This window comes from Panulirus ornatus, chromosome 5 (assembly GCF_036320965.1).
Source record: "Panulirus ornatus isolate Po-2019 chromosome 5, ASM3632096v1, whole genome shotgun sequence".
Classification (NCBI taxonomy): Eukaryota; Metazoa; Arthropoda; class Malacostraca; order Decapoda; family Palinuridae; genus Panulirus; species Panulirus ornatus.
In genome coordinates, this window is record NC_092228.1 from 33,507,432 (window position 1) to 33,528,339 (window position 20,908).

The following is a 20,908-nucleotide window of genomic DNA, read 5'->3' on the forward strand; positions in this document are numbered from 1 at the left end:
GAGGGTGGGAGGTGCAGGAAGATGGGAGGTGCAGGGAGATGGAAGGTGCAGGATGGAGGGAAAGTGCAGGATGGTGGGAGTGCAGGAGGATGGGAGGATGCACGAGGATGGGAGGTGCAGGAGGGTGGGAGGTGCAGGAGGATGGGAGGTGCAGGAGGGTGGAAGGTGCAGGGGGGAGGGAAGGTGCAGGTTTGGGGGAAGTGCAGGAGGATGGGAGGTGCAGGAGGATCGGTGGTGCAGGAGGATGGGAGGTGCAGGAGGGTGGAAGATGCAGGAGGATGAGAGGTGCAGGGGGATGGGAGGTGCAAAGGGGGAGGGAGGTGCAGGAGGGTGGGAGATGCAGGAGGATGGGAGGTGCAGGAGGATGGGAGGTGCAGGGTGGTGGGAGGTGTAGGAGGATGGGAGGTGCAGGAGGAGGGAAGGTGCAGGAGGATGGGAGGTGCCGGATGGTGGGAGGTGTAGGAGGATGGGAGTTGCAGGAGGGTGGGAGGTGTAGGAAGATGGGAGGTGCAGGAGGAGGGAAGGTGCAGGAGGATGGGAGGTGCAGGAGGGTGGGAGGTGTAGGAGGATGGGAGGTGCAGGAGGGTGGGAGATGTAGGAGGATGGGAGGTGCAGGAGGGTGGGAGGTGCAGGAGGGTAGGAGGTGCAGGAGGGTCGGAGGTGCAGGATGGTGGGAGATGCAGGAGGATGGGAGGTAGGGGAGGGTGGGAGGTGCAGGAGGATGGGAGGTAGGGGAGGGTGGGAGGTGCAGGAGGATGGGAGGTGCAGGAGGGTGGGAGGTGCAGGAGGGTGGGAGGTGCAGGAGGATGGGAGATGCTGGAGGGTGGGAGGTGCAGGAGGATGGGAGGTGCAGGAGGATATGAGGTGCAGGAGGGTGGGAGGTGCAGGAGGATGGGAGGTGCAGGAGGGTGGGAGTTGCAGGAGGGTGGGAGGTGCAGGAGGATGGAAGGTGCAGGAGGATGGGAGGTGCAGGAGGGTGGGAGGTGCAGGAGGATGGGAGGTGCAGGAGGATGGGAGGTGCAGGAGGGAGGGAGGTGCAGGAGGGTGGGAGTTGCAGGAGGGTGGGAGGTGCAGGAGGATGGGAGGTGCAGGAGGGTGGGAGTTGCAGGAGGGTGGGAGGTGCAGGAGGATGGGAGGTGCAGGAGGATGGGAGGTGCAGGAGGGTAGGAGGTGCAGGAGGGTGGGAGGTGCAGGAGGATGGGGGGTGCAGGAGGGTAGGAGGTGCAGGAGGATGGGAGGTGCAGGAGGATGGGAGGTGCAGGAGGGTGGGAGGTGCAGGAGGGTGAGAGGTGCAGGAGGGTGGGAGGTGCAGGAGGGTGGGAGTAGCAGGAGGATGGGAGGTGCAGGGGGATGGGAGGTGCAGGAGGGTGGGAGGTGCTGGAGGGTGGGAGGTGCAGGAGGGTGGGAGTAGCAGGAGGATGGGAGGTGCAAGGAGATGGGAGGTGCAGGAGGGGGGGAGGTGCAGGAGGAGGGAAGTGCAGGAGGATGGGAGGTGCAGAAGGATGGGAGGTGTAGGAGGGTGGGAGGTGCAGGAGGAGGGAAGTGCAGGAGGATGGGAGGTGCAGGAGGATGATAGGTGCAGGAGGGTGGGAGGTGCAGGAGGAGGGAAGTGCAGGAGGATGGGAGGTGCAGGAGGGGGGAAGGTGCAGGAGGATGGGAGGTGCAGGATGGTGGGTGGTACAGGAGGATGGGAGGTGCAGGGGGATGGGAGGTGCAGGATGGTGGAGGTGCAGGAGGATGGGAGGTGCAGGAGGATAGGAGGTGCAGGAGGGTGGGAGGTGCAGGAGGAGGGAAGTGCAGAAGGGTGGGAGGTGCAGGAGGATGGGAGGTGCAGGAGGATGGGAGATGAGGGAGGGTAGGAGGTGCAGGAGGATGGAAGGTGCAGGAGGATGGGAGGTGCAGGAGGGTGGGAGGTGCAGGAGTATGGGAGGTGCAGGAGGATGGGAGGTGCAAGAGGATGGGAGATGCAGGAGGGTGGGAGGTGCAGGAGTATGAGAGGTGCAGGAGGTGGGAGGTGCAGGAGGGTGGGAGGTGCAGGAGGATGGGAGGTGCTGGAGGGTGGGAGGTGCAGGAGGATGGAGATGCTGGAGGTGGGAGGTGCAGGAGATGGAGGTGCAGGAGGATGGAGGTGCAGGAGGTGGGAGGTGCAGGAGGATGGGAGGTGCAGGAGGGTGGGAGTTGCAGGAGGGTGGGAGGTGCAGGAGGATGGAAGGTGCAGGAGGATGGGAGGTGCAGGAGGGTGGGAGGTGCAGGAGGATGGGAGGTGCAGGAGGGAGGGAGGTGCAGGAGGGTGGGAGTTGCAGGAGGGTGGGAGGTGCAGGAGGATGGGAGGTGCAGGAGGGTGGGAGTTGCAGGAGGGTGGGAGGTGCAGGAGGATGGGAGGTGCGGGAGGATGGGAGGTGCAGGAGGGTAGGAGGTGCATGAGGGTGGGAGGTGCAGGAGGATGGGGGGTGCAGGAGGGTAGGAGGTGCAGGAGGATGGGAGGTGCAGGAGGATGGGAGGTGCAGGAGGGTGGGAGGTGCAGGAGGGTGAGAGGTGCAGGAGGGTGGGCGGTGCAGGAGGGTGGGAGTAGCAGGAGGATGGGAGGTGCAGGGGGATGGGAGGTGCAGGAGGGTGGGAGGTGCTGGAGGGTGGGAGGTGCAGGAGGGTGGGAGTAGCAGGAGGATGGGAGGTGAAAGGAGATGGGAGGTGCAGGAGGGGGGGAGGTGCAGGAGAAGGGAAGTGCAGGAGGATGGGAGGTGCAGAAGGATGGGAGGTGTAGGAGGGTGGGAGGTGCAGGAGGAGGGAAGTGCAGGAGGATGGGAGGTGCAGGAGGATGATAGGTGCAGGAGGGTGGGAGGTGCAGGAGGAGGGAAGTGCAGGAGGATGGGAGGTGCAGGAGGAGGGAAGGTGCAGGAGGATGGGAGGTGCAGGATGGTGGGTGGTGCAGGAGGATGGGAGGTGCATGGGGATGGGAGGTGCAGGATGGTGGGAGGTGCAGGAGGATGGGAGGTGCAGGAGGATAGGAGGTGCAGGAGGGTGGGAGGTGCTGGAGGAGGGAAGTGCAGGAGGGTGGGAGGTGCAGGAGGATGGGAGGTGCAGGAGGATGGGAGATGCGGGAGGGTGGGAGGTGCAGGAGGATGGAAGGTGCAGGAGGATGGGAGGTGCAGGAGGGTGGGAGGTGCAGGAGTATGGGAGGTGCAGGAGGATGGGAGGTGAAGGAGGATGGGAGATGCAGGAGGGTGGGAGGTGCAGGAGTATGGGAGGTGCAGGAGGATGGGAGGTGCAGGAGGGTGGGAGGTGCAGGAAGATGGGAGGTGCGGGAGGGTGGGAGGTGCAGGAGGATGGGAGATGCGGGAGGGTGGGAGGTGCAGGAGGATGGAAGGTGCAGGAGGATGGGAGGTGCAGGAGGGTGGGAGGTGCAGGAGTATGGGAGGTGCAGGAGGATGGGAGGTGCAGGAGGATGGGAGATGCAGGAGGGTGGTAGGTGCAGGAGTATGGGAGGTGCAGGAGGAAGGGAGGTGCAGGAGGGTGGGAGGTGCAGGAGGATGGAAGGTGCAGGAGGATGGGAGGTGCTGGAGGGTGTGAGGTGCAGGAGGATGGAAGGTGCAGGAGGGTGGGAGGTGCAGGAGGGTGGGAGGTGCAGGAGTATGGGAGGTGCAGGAGGATGGGAGGTGCAGGAGGGTGGGAGGTGCAGGAGGATGGGAGGTGCAGGAGGATGGGAGGTGCAGGAGGGTGGGAGGTGCAGGAGGGTGGGAGGTGCAGGAGGATGGGAGGTGCAGGAGGATGGGAGGTGCAGGAGGGTGGGAGGTGCAAGAGGGTGGGAGGTGCAGGAGGGTGGAAGGTGCAGGAGGATGGAGGTGCAGGAGGGTGGGAGGTGCAGGAGGGTGAAGGTGCAAGAGGGTGGGAGGTGCAGGAGGATGGAAGGTGTAGGAGGGTGGGAGGTGCAGGAGGGTGGGAGGTGCAGGAGGGTGAAGGTGCAAGAGGGTGGGAGGTGCAGGAGGATGGCAGGTGCAGGAGGGTGTGAGGTGCAAGAGGGTGGGAGGTGCAGGAGGGTGGGAGGTGCAGGAGGGTGGGAGGTGCAGGAGGGTGGGAGGTGCAGGAGGCTGGGAGGTACAGGAGGATGGGAGGTGCAGGAGGGGGGGAGGTGCAGGAGGGTGGGAGGTGCAGGAGGATGGGAGGTGCAGGAGGGTGGGAGGTGCAGGAGGGTGGGAGGTGCGGGAGGGTGGGAGGTGCAGGAGGATGGGAGGTGCAGGAGGGTGGGAGGTGCAGGAGGATGGGAGGTGCATCAGGGTGGGAGGTGCAGTAGGGTGGGAGATGCAGGAGGATGGGAGGTGCAGGGGGGTGGGAGGTGCAAGAGGGTGGGAGGTGCAGGAGGATGGGAGGTGCAGGAGGGTGGGAGGTGCAGGAGGATGGGAGGTGCAGGAGGGTGGGAGGTGCAAGAGGGTGGGAGGTGCAGGAGGAGGGAAGTGCAGGAGGGTGGGAGGTGCAGGAGGGTGGGAGGTGCAGGAGGATGGGAGGTGCAGGAGGATGGGTGGTGCAGGAGGACGGGAGGTGCAGGAGGATGGGAGGTGCAGGAGGGTGGGAGGTGCAGGAGGGTGGGAGGTGCAGAAGGATGGAAGGTGCAGGAGGATGGGAGGTGTAGGAGGGTGGGAGGTGCAGGAGGATGGGAGGTGCAGGAGGGTGGGAGGTGCAGGAGGATGGAAGGTGCAGGAGGATGGAAGGTGCAGGAGGATGGGAGGTGCAGGAGGGTGGGAGGTGCAGGAGGCTGGGAGTTGCAGGAGGCTGGGAGGTACAGGAGGATGGGAGGTGCAGGAGGGGTGGAGGTGCAGGAGGGTAGGAGGTGCAGGAGGATGGGTGGTGCAGGAGGGTGGGAGGTGCAAGAGGGTGGGAGGTGCAGGAGGATGGGAGGTGCAGGAGGGTGGGAGGTGCAGGAGGATGGGAGGTGCAGGAGGGTGGGAGGTGCAAGAGGGTGGGAGGTGCAGTAGGAGGGAAGTGCAGGAGGGTGGGAGGTGCAGGAGGGTGGGAGGTGCAGGAGGATGGGAGGTGCAGGAGGATGGGTGGTGCAGGAGGACGGGAGGTGCAGGAGTATGGGAGGTGCAGGAGGGTGGGAGGTGCAGGAGGTTGGGAGGTGCAGAAGGATGGAAGGTGCAGGAGGATGGGAGGTGCAGGAGGGTGGGAGGTGCAGGAGGATGGGAGGTGCAGGAGGGTGGGAGGTGCAGGAGGATGGAAGGTGCAGGAGGATGGAAGGTGCAGGAGGATGGGAGGTGCAGGAGGGTGGGAGGTGCAGTAGGGTGGGAGGTGCAGGAGGCTGGGAGGTACAGGAGGATGGGAGGTGCAGGAGGGGTGGAGGTGCAGGAGACTGGCAACCAGATGACGGCCATTGTGGTAGATGAGTACATTAAACTGCAAGATTTTACGCATTTTACGATTTTGGGAAGTTTATCTTTATTTTGATTCTGTGGTCGATGACTGTCATTGGCATTCCGTTGAGGGTCTTCATGTGAACTTCGGTGGAGGTTTGTCTGGTCTTGGGTCGGCAACTTCCTGGGAGGGGTTAGGGAGGGGGAGAGTCATTGTCAACGAGTCGAATGTCGACGTTATAAGCAGGTAGGTTGTCTGGTGAGTCGGCAGGGTCAGGTTCTGTGGCTCCTCTGGGAGGGTTAGGTGCGAGAGGAGGGGAGGTGGAGGGGAAGGAGCGGGGGAGGAGGGGAGGGATTGGGAAGTGGAGGATCGGGAGGGACGGTGTGTGGGGGGGGGGGGAAGCGGAAGTTGTGATTGGTGAGTGTGGAAGAGGAACTGGTAACTGGAGAAATGGATGGGTTGTTGGTGCTGTGTTGAGGGGTGGTGGATGGAGTTGTGTTACGGGGGTACGGGGGAGGTATTGGGAGGGTGACAGGCTTGTGTTTCTGGGGGAGAGTTTGAAGTGTTACTGGAAGTATCCTGGGATATATTTGCGTTAGGGGTCAGGGAGACGTGTGACAGGAGCCTGGGAAGGATGGCTGTTGGCGGGGGAGGTGAGGAGTTCGGGCGGAGTAAGTACATTGGGCAAGTTGATGTGTGCTGGCAGCAAGTCGAAAATCTTGACAAATTCACACTTGTCTTCCTTGCTCAAGAACAGTGCTTTGAGGTAGCACGCATGCATCCTTCCTTGTAGAGTGAGGAGGTCGGAGGAGTTTGTGGTTGGGATAGGAGAAGCTTGGGTGGCAGACGGAGGTGCAGCAGCAACTGCTGTGTAGAGGTGAGGGTTTGTAGAAGGGGACGAGCTGGAGGTTTTGAGAGATTGTCGCGCCGAGCGGAGTTGCTCATACTTTCGTGGGCATTGCCCAGATACAGCAACGTGTTGACCTTTACAATTAACACAGGTTGCTGCCTGAGCCTTACACTCACGAAAACCGTGATCAATTTCCGCACATTGACGGCATGTCTGGCGCTGAGCTTTGCAGCTCTTAGTCTCGTGTCCGTGTTGTAGACATTTAAAACCTTGTGTATCGAGGTACTGGTCGGGTTTGTGGTATTTGGCAGGCAGTGAGATCATGGGAAACAAGATTCCCCGGGAGAGTAGGCGATCTGTCTCGGTCGAGTTAGAGCATTGTATTTTAAGTGATCTTGAAGTGTTCAGTTTGAAACGTTGATGACATTAATGTCACTGTTTTCTTGATTTATGGCTTCAGTTATCTCTATGGGGTTAAGGGACAAAATAGATGCATCAATATTATTAGCACTATCGATGCATCTAGCTTGAAGGGGGTGGTCGTAAACTTGGATAGGATCTCATCTGGATCGTTATCCTTGCTTAAATATATTCTATATAGATATTCATTAGTAGGGGATTGAATAACCCTACTGGGACGGATATCAGTGGTCTTAAATACTTTCGTTAGTAATTCGAACGTGTAAAGAGTGGGGGGGGGGGGAACTTTTCGTTTTAATCAATTTTAAACGAATGTCAGGAGGCATGATGGCATCAATGTCCTAATGCCGAGGAAACGTAGGTGAGGGACCACGACCAGGGAGGACCCTGCACTATCACAGGGTAACCCAGGAGGCTCGGCGGGAGTGGTAAGAATGTGAGGGTCTCAACCCCGTTAGGTGAGAACAGGTCCACACCAAGCCTCCGCTCCTCAGGAAGTAACTTTCCTGAATGGGATGGGGAAGCTGGGGTAGAAATTGTTCAAGCCTAACGTTCGAGAGGTGTTGGATGATGGATGGTAAAAAAGATAGAAAAAAGCACGAGAGAAATGGACTGGAGGCAACGTAGGGTGGAGAGTGAGTTGCCTTTATATCCCACACTCTAGCCAAGGTCAGTCTCTCTCTTGCGTTCACTCGCAAAGCATCTCATGATGTCACGGACGGCAGTTGCGGAGTGACAGGGTGAGCTACACTGTGTTATAAACGTGTTATGGTGATACAGACGACTGCAGCATGGAGGAACAACCAGGGACATATTCTCCGTGCAGCGAAACCTCCTCAAACAGTTTTCACAACAGGAGACAGAAGGTCATAAACACAAGAAAAACCCTTCAAATGTCCTGAGTGTCAGAAAAGCTTTACGAAACATGTCTATCTTCATAGGCATATGAAATTACATACTTCTGAGAAGACATATCAGTGTAAAGAATGCCAGAGTACCTTCTCCCGTAAGAACAACTTAGTGTTGCAGATGAAAGTTCACATTGGACAAAAGCAGTATCAGTGTTCAGAGTGTCAAAAGTATTTTTCTAAAAAATGTGATTTAAAGACACACTTGAGAATCCATACTGGTGAGAACCCATACCAATGTTCAGAATGTCACAAAAGTTTTTCTTCTAAAAGTAGTTTAGTGACACACCTGAGAGTTCACACGGGCGAGAAGCCATACCGATTTTCAGAATCTCAAAAAAGTGTTTCTCAGAAAAGTAATTTAGTGACACACCTGAGAGGTCACACGGGTGAGAAGCCATACCGATGTTCAGAATGTCAAAAAACTTTTTCTCAGAAAAGTGAATTAGTGAGACACCTGAGAGTTCACACGGGCGATATGCCATACCAATGTTCAGAATGTCAAGAAACTTTTTCTCATAAACGCAGTTTAGTGAGACACCTGAGAGTTCACACAGGCGAGAAGCCATACCAATGTTCAGAATGTCAAAAAGTTTTTTCTTTTAAAAGTAGGTTAGTGAGACACCTAAGAGTTCACACGGGCGAGAAGCCATACCAATGTTCAGAATGTCGAAAAACTTTTTCTCAGAGAAGTAATTTAGTGACACACCTGAGACTTCACACAAGCTAGAAGCCATACCAATTTTCAAAAACAATTCTATAACAGAGGTAATTTAGTAAAACGTCTGAGAGTTCACACAGCTTAGAAGCCAAACTAGTAAAAAGAATATCAAAAAACCTTTTCTGGTAAAGTACTTCAGTGACACATCGAGAGGTTACACAAGCGAGGAACCATAATAGTGTTCAGAATGTCAAGAAACTCTCCCTGGTAAAAGTGCTTTAGTCAGACACCTGAGAGTTCACAAGGCGAGAAGTCATACCGGTGTTCAGAATGTCTAAAACAATTTTCTTGAAGAGGTGATTAAGGAAGTCATCGGAGAGTTCACACAGGGTAGAAACCATGCTTAGGTTCAGAATGTCCTAAATGTTTCTCCAGAAAAAGCAGTATAGTAAAACGCAAGGTAGTTGAACGCATCCCAGATCTCATGTGGTGAGAAGAACCGGCCACGACCCGCGTGTAGTGGAGCGACCCATGACGTCACACACATCTTTCCCAAGATCACAGAGCACCCCACCAGGGAGGTCAGGCGCCTAACAGGTGAGACCCCACACTGATAAACAGATGATATTGTTTCATCTCTGGTACTATACTAGTATTTCTGTAAAATAATATTACTATATATATTTTTTTATTATTATTTTGCTTTGTCGCTGTCTCCCGCATTAGCGAGGTAGCGCAAGGAAACAGACGAAAGAATGGCCCAACCCGCCCACATACACATGTATATATATACATGTCCACCCATGCACAATATACATACCTATACATCTCAATGTACACATATATATACACACACACATATACATATATACACATGTACATAATTCATACTGTCTGCCTTTATTTGTTCCCATCCTCACCTCGCCACACATGGAATAACAACCCCCTCCCCCCTCATGTGAGCGAGGTAGCGCTAGGAAAAACACCAAAGGCCCCATTCGTTCACACTCAGTCTCTAGCTGTCATGTAATAATGCACCGAAACCACAGCTCCCTTTCCACATCCAGGCCCCACACACTTTGCATGGTTTACCCTAGACGCTTCACATGCCCTGGTTCAATCCATTGACAGCACGTCGACCCCGGTATACCACATCGTTCCAATTCACTCTATTCCTTGCACGCCTTTCACCCTCCTGCATGTTCAGGCCCCAATCACTCAAAATCTCTTTCACTCCATCTTTCCACCTCCAATTTGGTCTCCCACTTCTCCTCGTTCCCTCCACCTCTGACACATATATCCTCTTGGTCAATCTTTCCCCACTCATTCTCTCCATGTGACCAAACCATTTCAAAACACCCTCTTCTACTCTCTCAACCACACTCTTTTTATTTCCACACATCTCTCTCACCCTCACATTACTAACTCGATCAAACCACCTCACACCACATATTGTCCTCAAACATCTCATTTCCAGCACATCCACCCTCCTGCGCACAACTCTATCCATAGCCCACGCCTCGCAATCATACAACATTGTTGGAACCACTATTCCTTCAAACATACCCATTTTTCCTTTCCGAGATAATGTTCTCGACTTCCAAACATTCTTCAAGGCTCCCAGAATTTTCGCCCCCTCCCCCACCCTATGATTCACTTCCGCTTCCATGGTTCCATCCGCTGCCAGATCCACTCCCAGATATCTAAAACACTTCACTTCCTCCAGCTTTTCTCCATTCAAACTTACCTCCCAATTGACTTGACCCTCAACCCTACGGTACCTAATAAACCTTGCTCTTATTCACATTTACTCTTAACTTTCTTCTTTCACACACTTTACCAAACTCAGTCACTAGCTTCTGCAGTTTCCCACACGAATCAGCCACCAGCGCTGTATCATCAGCGAACAACAACTGACTCACTTCCCAAGCTCTCTCATCCACAACAGACTGCATACTTGACCCTCTTTCCAAAACTCTTGCATTCACCTCCCTAACAACCCCATCCATAAACAAATTAAACAGCCATGGAGACATCACACACCCCTGCCGTAAACCTACATTCACTGAGAACCAATCACTTTCCTCTCTTCCTACAAGTACACATGCCTTACATCCTCGATAAAAACTTTTCACTGCTTCTAACAACTTGCCTCCCACACCATATATTCTTAATACCTTCCACAGAGCATCTCTATCAACTCTATCATATGCCTTCTCCAGATCCATAAATGCTACATACAAATCCATTTGTTTTTCTAAGTATTTCTCGCATATATTCTTCAAAGTAAACACCTGATCCACACATTCTCTACCACTTCTGAAACCACACTGCTCTTCCCCAATCTGATGCTCTGTACATGCCTTCACCCTCTCAATCAATACCCTCCCATATAATTTACCAGGAATACTCAACAAACTTATACCTCTGTAATTTGAGCACTCACTCTTATCCCCTTTGCCTTTGTACAATGGCACTATGCAAGCATTCCGCCAATCTTCAGGCACCTCACCATGAATCATTATTATTTATTTATATTTTATTATACTTTGTGGCTGTCTCCCGCGTTTGCGAGGTAGCTCAAGGAAACAGACGAAAGAAAAGGCCCAACCCCCCCCCCCCATACACATGTATATACATACGTCCACACACGCAAAAATACATACCTACACAGCTTTCCATGGTTTACCCCAGACGCTTCAAATGCCTTGATTCAATCCACTGACAGCACGTCAACCCCGGTATACCACATCGCTCCAATTCACTATATTCCTTACCCTCCTTTCACCCTCCTGCATGTTCAGGCCCCGATCACACAAAATCTTTTTCACTCCATCTTTCCACCTCCAATTTGGTCTCCCTCTTCTCCTCGTTCCCTCCACCTCCGACACATATATCCTCTTGGTCAATCTTTCCTCACTCATTCTCTCCATGTGCCCAAACCACTTCAAAACACCCTCTTCTGCTCTCTCAACCACGCTCTTTTTATTTCCACACATCTCTCTTACCCTTACGTTACTCACTCGATCAAACCACCTCACACCACACATTGTCCTCAAACATCTCATTTCCAGCACATCCATCCTCCTGCGCACAACTCTATCCATAGCCCACGCCTCGCAACCATACAACATTGTTGGAACCACTATTCCTTCAAACATACCCATTTTTGCTTTCCGAGATAATGTTCTCGACTTCCACACATTCTTCAAGGCCCCCAGAATTTTCGCCCCCTCCCCCACCCTATGATCCACTTCCGCTTCCATGGTTCCATCCGCTGCCAGATCCACTCCCAGATATCTAAAACACTTCACTTCCTCCAGTTTTTCTCCATTCAAACTCACCTCCCAATTGACTTGACCCTCAACCCTACTGTACCTAATACCCTTGCTCTTATTCACATTTACTCTTAACTTTCTTCTTCCACACACTTTACCAAACTCAGTCACCAGCTTCTGCAGTTTCTCACATGAATCAGCCACCAGCGCTGTATCATCAGCGAACAACAACTGACTCACTTCCCAAGCTCTCTCATCCCCAACAGACTTCATACTTGCCCCTCTTTCCAAAACTCTTGCATTTACCTCCCTAACAACCCCATCCATAAACAAATTAAACAACCATGGAGACATCACACACCCCTGCCGTAAACCTACATTCACCGAGAACCAATCACTCTCCTCTCTTCCTACACGTACACATGCCTTACATCCTCGATAAAAACTTTGCTTCTAACAACTTTCCTCCCACACCATATATTCTTAATACCTTCCACAGAGCATCTCTATCAACTCTATCATATGCCTTCTCCAGATCCATAAATGCTACATACAAATCCATTTGCTTTTCTAAGTATTTCTCACATACATTCTTCAAAGCAAACACCTGATCCACACATCCTCTACCACTTCTGAAACCACACTGCTCTTCCCCAATCTGATGCTCCGTACATGCCTTCACCCTCTCAATCAATACCCTCCCATATAATTTACCAGGAATACTCAACAAACTTATACCTCTGTAATTTGAGCACTCACTCTTATCCCCTTTGCCTTTGTACAATGGCACTATGCAAGCATTCCGCCAATCCTCAGGCACCACACCATGAGTCATACATACATTAAATAACCTTACCAACCAGTCAACAATACAGTCACCCCTTTTTTTAATAAATTCCACTGCAATACCATCCAAACCTGCTGCCTTGCCGGCTTTCATCTTCCGCAAAGCTTTCACTACCTCTTCTCTGTTTACCAAATCATTTTCCCCAACCCTCTCACTTTGCACACCACCTCGATCAAAACACCCTATATCTGCCACTCTATCATCAAACACATTCAACAAACCTTCAAAATACTCACTCCATCTCCTCACATCACCACTACTTGTTATCACCTCCCCATTTGCGCCCTTCACTGAAGTTCCCATTTGCTCCCTTGTCTTACGCACTTTATTTACCTCCTTCCAGAACATCTTTTTATTCTCCCTAAAATTTAATGATACTCTCTCACCCCAACTCTCATTTGCCCTTTTTTCACCTCTTGCACCTTTCTCTTGACCTCCTGTCTCTTTCTTTTATACATCTCCCACTCAATTGCATTTTTTCCCTGCAAAAATCGTTCAAATGCCTCTCTCTTCTCTTTCACTAATACTCTTACTTCTTCATCCCACCACTCACTACCCTTTCTAATCAACCCACCTCCCACTCTTCTCATGCCACAAGCATCTTTTGCGCAATCCATCACTGATTCCCTAAATACATCCCATTCCTCCCCCACTCCCCATGAATCATACATACATTAAATAACCTTACCAACCAGTCAATAATACAGTCACCCCCTTTTTTAATAAATTCCACTGCAATGCCATACAAACCTGCTGCTTTGCTGGCTTTCATCTTCCGTAAAGCTTTTACTACCTCTTCTCTGTTTACCAAATCATTTTCCCTAACCCTCTCACTTTGCACACCACCTCGACCAAGACACCCCACATCTGCCAATCTATCATCAAACACATTCAACAAACCTCCAAAATACTCACTCCATCTCCTTCTCACATCACCACTACTTGTTATCACCTCCCCATTTACCCCCTTCACTGAAGTTCCCATTTGCTCTCTTGTCTTACGCACTTTATTTACCTCCTTCCAAAACATCTTTTTATTCTCCCTGAAATTTAATGATACTCTCTCGCCCCAACTATCATTTGCCCTCTTTTTCACCTCTTGCACCTTTCTCTTGACCTCCTGCCTCTTTCTTTTATACCTCTCCCACTCATTTGCATTTTTTCCCTGCAAAAATCGTTCAAATGCCTCTCTCTTCTCTTTCACTAATAATCTTATTCTTCATTCCACCACTCACTACCTTTTCTAATCAACCCACCTCCCACGCTTCTCATGCCACAAGCATCTTTTGCGCAAGCCATCACTGCTTCCCTAAATACATCCTATTCCTCCCTCACTCCCCTTACCTCCTTTGTTCTCACCTTTTTCCATTCTGTACTATATATATATATATATATATATATATATATATATATATATATATATATATATATATATATATATATATATATATATATATATATATATATATATATATCTTTCCTCACTCATTCTCTCCATGTGCCCAAACCATTTCAAAACACCCTCTTCTGCTCTCTCAACTACGCTCTTTTTATTTCCACACATCTCTCTTACCCTTACGTTACTTACTCGATCAAACCACTTCACACCACGCATTATCCTCAAACATCTCATTTCCAGCACATCCATCCTCCTGCGCAAAACTCTATCCATAACCCACGCCTCGCAACCATACAGCATTGTTGGAACCCCTATTCCTTCAAACATACCCATTTTTGCTTTCAGAGATAATGTTCTCGACTTCCACACATTCTTCAAGGCTCCCAGAATTTTCGCCCCCTCCCCCACCCTATGATTCACTTCCGCTTCCATGGTTCAATCCGCTGCAAGATCCACTCCCAGATATCTAAAACACTTTACTTCCTCCAGTTTTTCTCCATTCAAACTTGCCTCCCAATTGACTTGACCCTCAACCCTACTGTACCTAATAACCTTGCTCTTATTCACATTTACTAAACTTTCTTTCACACACTTTACCAAACTCAGTCACCAGCTTCTGCAGTTTCTCACATGAATCAGCCACCAGCGCTGTATCATCAGCGAACAAAAGTTAATATATTAATATATTAATATATTAATTTATCTATTCATTTTATATATCATACTTTGTCGCTGTCTTCCGCGTTAGCGAGGTAGCGCAAGGAAACAGACGAAAGAATGGCCTAACCCACCCACATACACATGTACATACATACACGTCCACACACGCACATATACATACCTATATGTGCCATATATATCAAGTGTGAGGCTCGAATCAGGGAGGAAGCATATATAGCCAGAGGGTTCAGTAGCCAGGATCAGTGAGGATGGAGGGAACTTTGTCCTTCTGAATCAGTTACAAGAGATGAAGAGTAATACGAGTCTTAGGTCAGGTCATGCAGGGGATATTGTGTAAATATGATTGAACTACACGTCAGACAGAAGCCACTTGTAGGAAATATCTTGACATGACACCACTAACACATGTGGGGAGTGAGACATGACACCACTAACACCTGTGGGGAGTGAGACATGACACCGCTAACACCTGTGGGGAGTGAGACATGACACCACTAACACCTGTGGAGAGTGAGACATGAGACCACTAACACCTGTGGGGATTGAGACATGACACCACTAACTCCTGAGGGGATTGAGACATGACACCACTAACACCTGTGGGGATTGAGACATGACACCACTAACACCCGTGGGGATTGAGGCATGACACCAAAAACACCTGTGGGGATTGAGACATGACACCACTAACACCTGTGGGAATTGAGACATGACAACACTAACACCTGTGGGGATTGAGATATGACACCACTAACACCTGTGGGGAGTGAGACATGACACCACTAACACCCGTGGGGATTGAGGCATGACACCAATAAAACCTGTGGGGATTGAGACATGACACCACTAACACCTGTGGGGATTTAGACATGACACCACTAACACCTGTGGGGAGTGAGACATGACACCACTAACACCTGTGGGGATTAAGACATGAGACCACTAACACCTGTGGGGATTGAGACATGACACCACTAACACCTGTGGGGATTGAGACATGACACAACTAACACCCGTGGGGATTGAGGCATGACACCAATAACACCTATGGGGATTGAGACATAACACCACTAACACCATTGGGGATTGAGACATGACACCACTAACACCTGTGGGGATTGAGACATGACACCACTAACACCTGTGGGGAGTGAGACATGACACCACTAACACCTGTGGGGAGTGAGACATGACATCACTAACACCTGTGGGGAGTGAGACATGACATCACTAACACCTGTGGGGATTGAGACATGACACCACTAACACCCGTGGGGATTGAGACATGACACCACTAACACCTTTGGGGATTGAGACATGACACCACTAACACCTGTGGGGAGTGAGACATGACACCACTAACACCTGTGGGGATTGAGACATAACACCACTAACACCTGTGGGGATTGAGACATGACACCACTAACACCTGTGGGGAGTGAGACATGACACCACTAACACCTGTGGGGAGTGAGACATGACATCACTAACACCTGTGGGGAGTGAGACCTGACATCGCTAACACCTGTGGGGATTGAGACATGACACCACTAACACCTGTGGGGATTGAGACATGACACCAATAACACCTGTGGGGATTGACACATGACACCACTAACACCTGTGGGGAGTGAGACATGACACCACTAACACCTGTGGGGAGTGAGACATGACATCACTAACACCTGTGGGGAGTGAGACATGACATCACTAACACCTGTTGGGATTGAGACATGACACCACCAACACCTGTGGGGATTGAGACATGACACCACTAACACCTGTGGGAAGTGAGACATGACACCACTAACACCTGTGGGGAGTGAGACATGACACCACTAACACCTGTGGAGAGTGAGACATGACATCACTAACACCTGTGGGGAGTGAGACCTGACATCGCTAACACCTGTGGGGATTGAGACATGACACCACTAACACCTGTGGGGATTGACACATGACACCACTAACACCTGTGGGGATTGACACATGACACCAATAACACCTGTGGGGAGTGAGACATGACACCACTAACACCTGTGGGGAGTGAGACATGACATCACTAACACCTGTGGGGAGTGAGACATGACATCACTAACACCTGTTGGGATTGAGACATGACACCACTAACACCTGTGGGGATTGAGACATGACACCACTAACACCTGTGGGAAGTGAGACATGACACCACTAACACCTGTGGGGATTGAGACATGACACCTCTAACACCTGTGAGGAGTGAGACATGACATCACTAACACCTGTGGGGATTGAGACATGACACCACTAACACCTGTGGGGAGTGAGACATGACATCACTAACACCTGTGGGGAGTGAGACATGACACCACTAACACCTGTGGGGATTGAGACATAACACCACCAACACCTGTGGGGAGTGAGACATAACACCACTAACACCTGTGGGGAGTGAGACATGACACCACTAACACCTGTGGGGATTGAGACATGACACCACTAACACCTGTGGGTAGTGAGACATAACACCACTAACACCTGTGGGGAGTGAGACATGACACCACTAACACCTGTGGGGAGTGAGACATGACACCACTAACACCTGTGGGGAGTGAAACATGACACCACCAACACCTGTGGGGAGTGAGACATGACACCACTATCACCTGTGGGGAGTGAGACATGACACCACTAACACCTGTGGGGAGTGAAACATGACACCACTAACACCTGTGGGGAGTGAGACATGACACCACTAACACCTGTGGGGAGTGAAACATGACACCACTAACACCTGTGGGGAGTGAGACATGACACCACTAACATCTGTGGGGAGTGAGACATGACACCACTAACACCTGTGGGGAGTGAGACATGACACCACTAACATCTGTAGGGAGTGAGACATGACACCACTAACACCTGTGGGGAGTGAGACATGACACCATTAACATCTGTAGGGAGTCAGACATGACACCACTAACACCTGTGGGGATTGAGACATGACACCACTAACACCTGTGGGGATTGACACATGACACCACTAACACCTGTGGGGAGTGAGACATGACACCACTAACACCTGTGGGGAGTGAGACATGACATCACTAACACCTGTGGGGAGTGAGACATGACATCACTAACACCTGTTGGGATTGAGACATGACACCACTAACACCTGTGGGGATTGAGACATGACACCACTAACACCTGTGGGAAGTGAGACATGACACCACTAACACCTGTGGGGAGTGAGACATGTGTGTAATGCACTGCAGATATGACCATTAATAACATTGTGTTACGCTACGTCTGGCTGCGGTGACCCAACCTTGACCTGACCACCACTTTGACCTTCCACCAGATCCTCACCCCCAACCCCCACCCCCCCCCCCCCTCTCTTTCCCCTCGTTTATATTCTTAATACATTTAACATTTTGTATTGTATATCTCAGTATTGTTGAGGCTCAGCTAAGTGGTCATTAATTCCTCCTTGTATCTTGTAAACAATGAAAATCATGTCAGTATATAAGACGCAGTATGTACACTACATCACAAAAGTATCGGTGTACAATATGAGTGAAACATTTGGCACCACAGTACGAAACTCACTGAAATATTAGTGTCGGTCGTAGCACATGTTGGTAGCCCTGATGTGGGGAGTTACCATATATCGCCAACTACCGATATCCCCTTGTTAACATATGTTTATATAAACACACATTGGTCATACACATTGGTCATTTATCATGGTAGACCAGTGGGTCACGTGATTCACACTGGTGACGTATACAGGCCTATCTTTGTGTGCCGATAATGTGATTAACGGATGACGTCATGTGCTTATTACCCACACAAACACTATATTACACTATATTACACACACACACACACACACACACACATACACATACACACACACATCATGGATCTAATCACGTGACCAAACACCTCACGTGTCACGTTAATACACATCACCTGTGTAATGCAATGTATGACAATTATGTATGGTTGGTCGCTGACTGGCCATCATTACAATATGATTGTTTGGCAAAATCATATACTCTATTACGCTCAGGTAATATAATACTATATTTACAATATATTGTATCATATGTTCAGGAAAACCAAAGTAAGACCTGCTTCACATTTTTATTAATATATAAACAACGAGTATATCCTGGCGCTGTGCTAACACAGTCCAGCCTCAGACATGGCTGACGTCACCATGTGACGTGTACTCCAGGACGGCGTCGGTCGGTCGCTGTGGTGCCACGTCTCCACACCACCGGCGATGACAGCAGCAGCAGCAGCAGCACGGATCCGCCCGGGGTCGTTGCAAGTGCGGCACATGTGGCAACATACAGTAGCCACACATCATTGATCCATCTATAGTCATGGTGGACGAGTGGAAGGTTTAATCATCGTGACCTGGCACCGTCCCAGTGTGTCCGTAAGGTTGCCAGGGCACGATAATTAATCGTTCAGACTCGTCCACTGTCACTATATAAATGATAGTGAAGTGTGTATGTCAAACATACCACATCATGATGGAGGTTTTATTGATCATTAACGTTTGTGTAGGTGTTGCTGAATCATGTCAATATGTTAAACTAGTTACGGTTGTGTGACATATATACAGTAGAAACCTAACAAGGCAGCAGATAGTTACTATGTTGTAGGTTAACAAGGCTGCAGATAGTTACTATGTTGTAGGATAACAAGGCTGCAGATAGTTACTATGTTGTAGGATAACAAGGCGGCAGATAGTTACTATGTTGTAGGATAACAAGGCTGCAGATAGTTACTATGTTGTAGGATAACAAGGCTGCAGATAGTTACTATGTTGTAGGATAACAAGGCTGCAGATAGTTACTATGTTGTAGGATAACAAGGCTGCAGATAGTTACTATGTTGCGGGATAACGTATTTCTTTCAATTTGTTTGACGTTCAGTTACGTTGCAGTAGTGAGGCATTCTCCAACCTACACACAACACCAATCTATGGATATGGATGAAGCTGAGGCTCCTATTGTTAGGAATAGACAGCCACGAGAGAGAGAGAGAGAGAGAGAGAGAGAGAGAGAGAGAGAGAGAGAGAGAGAGAGAGTAGCCTGGTGTTAGGCCCAACATAATGTGTTTGTGGATGACCATCTGAGGTGAACGTGTTTTCGTCACCATAGACGACACGTTGCCAGAACTCAGCAGGTTTATCATTATAGTGGACCACCTCCTCCATCCTCTCCTCCATATTACGCTCCTCGTTAAGGTCCGTCTGGGGAAAGAAGACGAAAGAAGAGAGAAGACAGAAGACAAATGAAAGAAGAGAGAAGACCGAAAAAAGAAGAGGGAGGAGAAAGAAGCGGACAGTAACATTGCCTCCTTCCCGCGGGCGACAGTTACGGTGAGCTGACGCAGGCAAGCTGTTCCCTCACCACCCTCACCGCCGCACCCTACACCCCTGCGTTGCCTCCAGTCAATCTTTCTCATCCAATTTTTTTTTTCATTTGTTTTATCATCCAACATCCATCTCTCGACCGCTAGGTTTGAGCAATCTCTACCCCAGCTTCCCCACCCCATTCTGGAAAACTCATTTTCCTAAGGAGTGGAGGCTTGGAGTGGACCTGTTCTCACCTAACGGGGTGGAGACCCTCACACTCTCTCTTCCTCCCCCCTAACTTGGACCGCTGAGCGTTCCTCACCCGTTTTCACGTACTAGGACATGATGCCACCAACTATCTCTTACCTCTCCCTTACCTTGTACCGCTGAGCGTCCCTCACCCACGTTTTCACGTACTAGGACACTGATGCCACCAACTATTCTCTTACCTCTCCCTTACCTTGCTACCGCTGAGGTCCCTCACCCCGTTTTCACGTACCTAGGACACTGATGCCAACTGCTCAGAATGTCAAAAAAGTTTTTCTTCTAAAAGTAGGTTAGTGACACACCTGAGAGTTCACACGGGCGAGAAGCCATACCGATGTTCAGAATGTCAGAAAAGTTTTTCTCAGAAAAGTAGTTTAGTGACACACCTGAGAGTTCACACGGTCGAGAAGCCATAGCAATGTTCAGAATGTCAAAAAACTTTTTCTCAGAAAAGTAATTTAGTGAAACACCTGAGAGTTCACACGGGCGATATGCCATACCAATGTTCAGAATGTCAAAAAACTTTTTCTCAGAAAAGTAATTTAGTGAGACACCTGAGAGTTCACACGGGCGAGAAGTCATACCAGTGTTCAGAATGTCTAAAAAGTTTTTCTCGGAAAAGTAATTTATTGACACATCTGAGAGTTCACACGGGCGAGAAGCCGTACCAATGTTCAGAATGTCAAAAAACTTTTTCTCAGAAAAGTCATTTAGTGACACACCTGAGAGTTCACACGGGCGAGATGCCATACCAATGTTCAGAATGTCAAAAAAGTTTTGCTTTTAAAAGTGATTTAGTGAGACACCTGAGAGCTCACACGGGCGAGAAGCCGCACCAATGTTCAGAATGTCAAAAAACTTTTTCTCAGAAAAGTCATTTAGTGACACACCTGAG

General features: G+C 50.3%; 1 protein-coding gene and 1 pseudogene across 2 annotated transcripts; both read left to right on the forward strand.

The window, feature by feature from the left end:
- LOC139748654 (uncharacterized) overlaps window positions 1-20,908 on the forward strand; it is a 152,463-nt pseudogene that overhangs the window by 124,369 nt on the left and 7,186 nt on the right.
- LOC139748655 (uncharacterized) lies at window positions 7,312-20,024 on the forward strand. 2 transcript variants are annotated; one of them, XM_071661914.1, is made up of 2 exons: window positions 7,312-8,779; window positions 18,567-20,024. In XM_071661914.1, exon 1 carries the CDS (start codon window positions 7,559-7,561, stop codon window positions 8,249-8,251), a length of 693 nt encoding a protein of 230 aa, XP_071518015.1. In that variant the 5' UTR covers window positions 7,312-7,558; the 3' UTR covers window positions 8,252-8,779; window positions 18,567-20,024. The 2 variants fall into 2 exon arrangements, with proteins under 2 accessions (XP_071518015.1, XP_071518016.1); XM_071661915.1 differs by having other exon boundaries at window positions 18,613-20,024.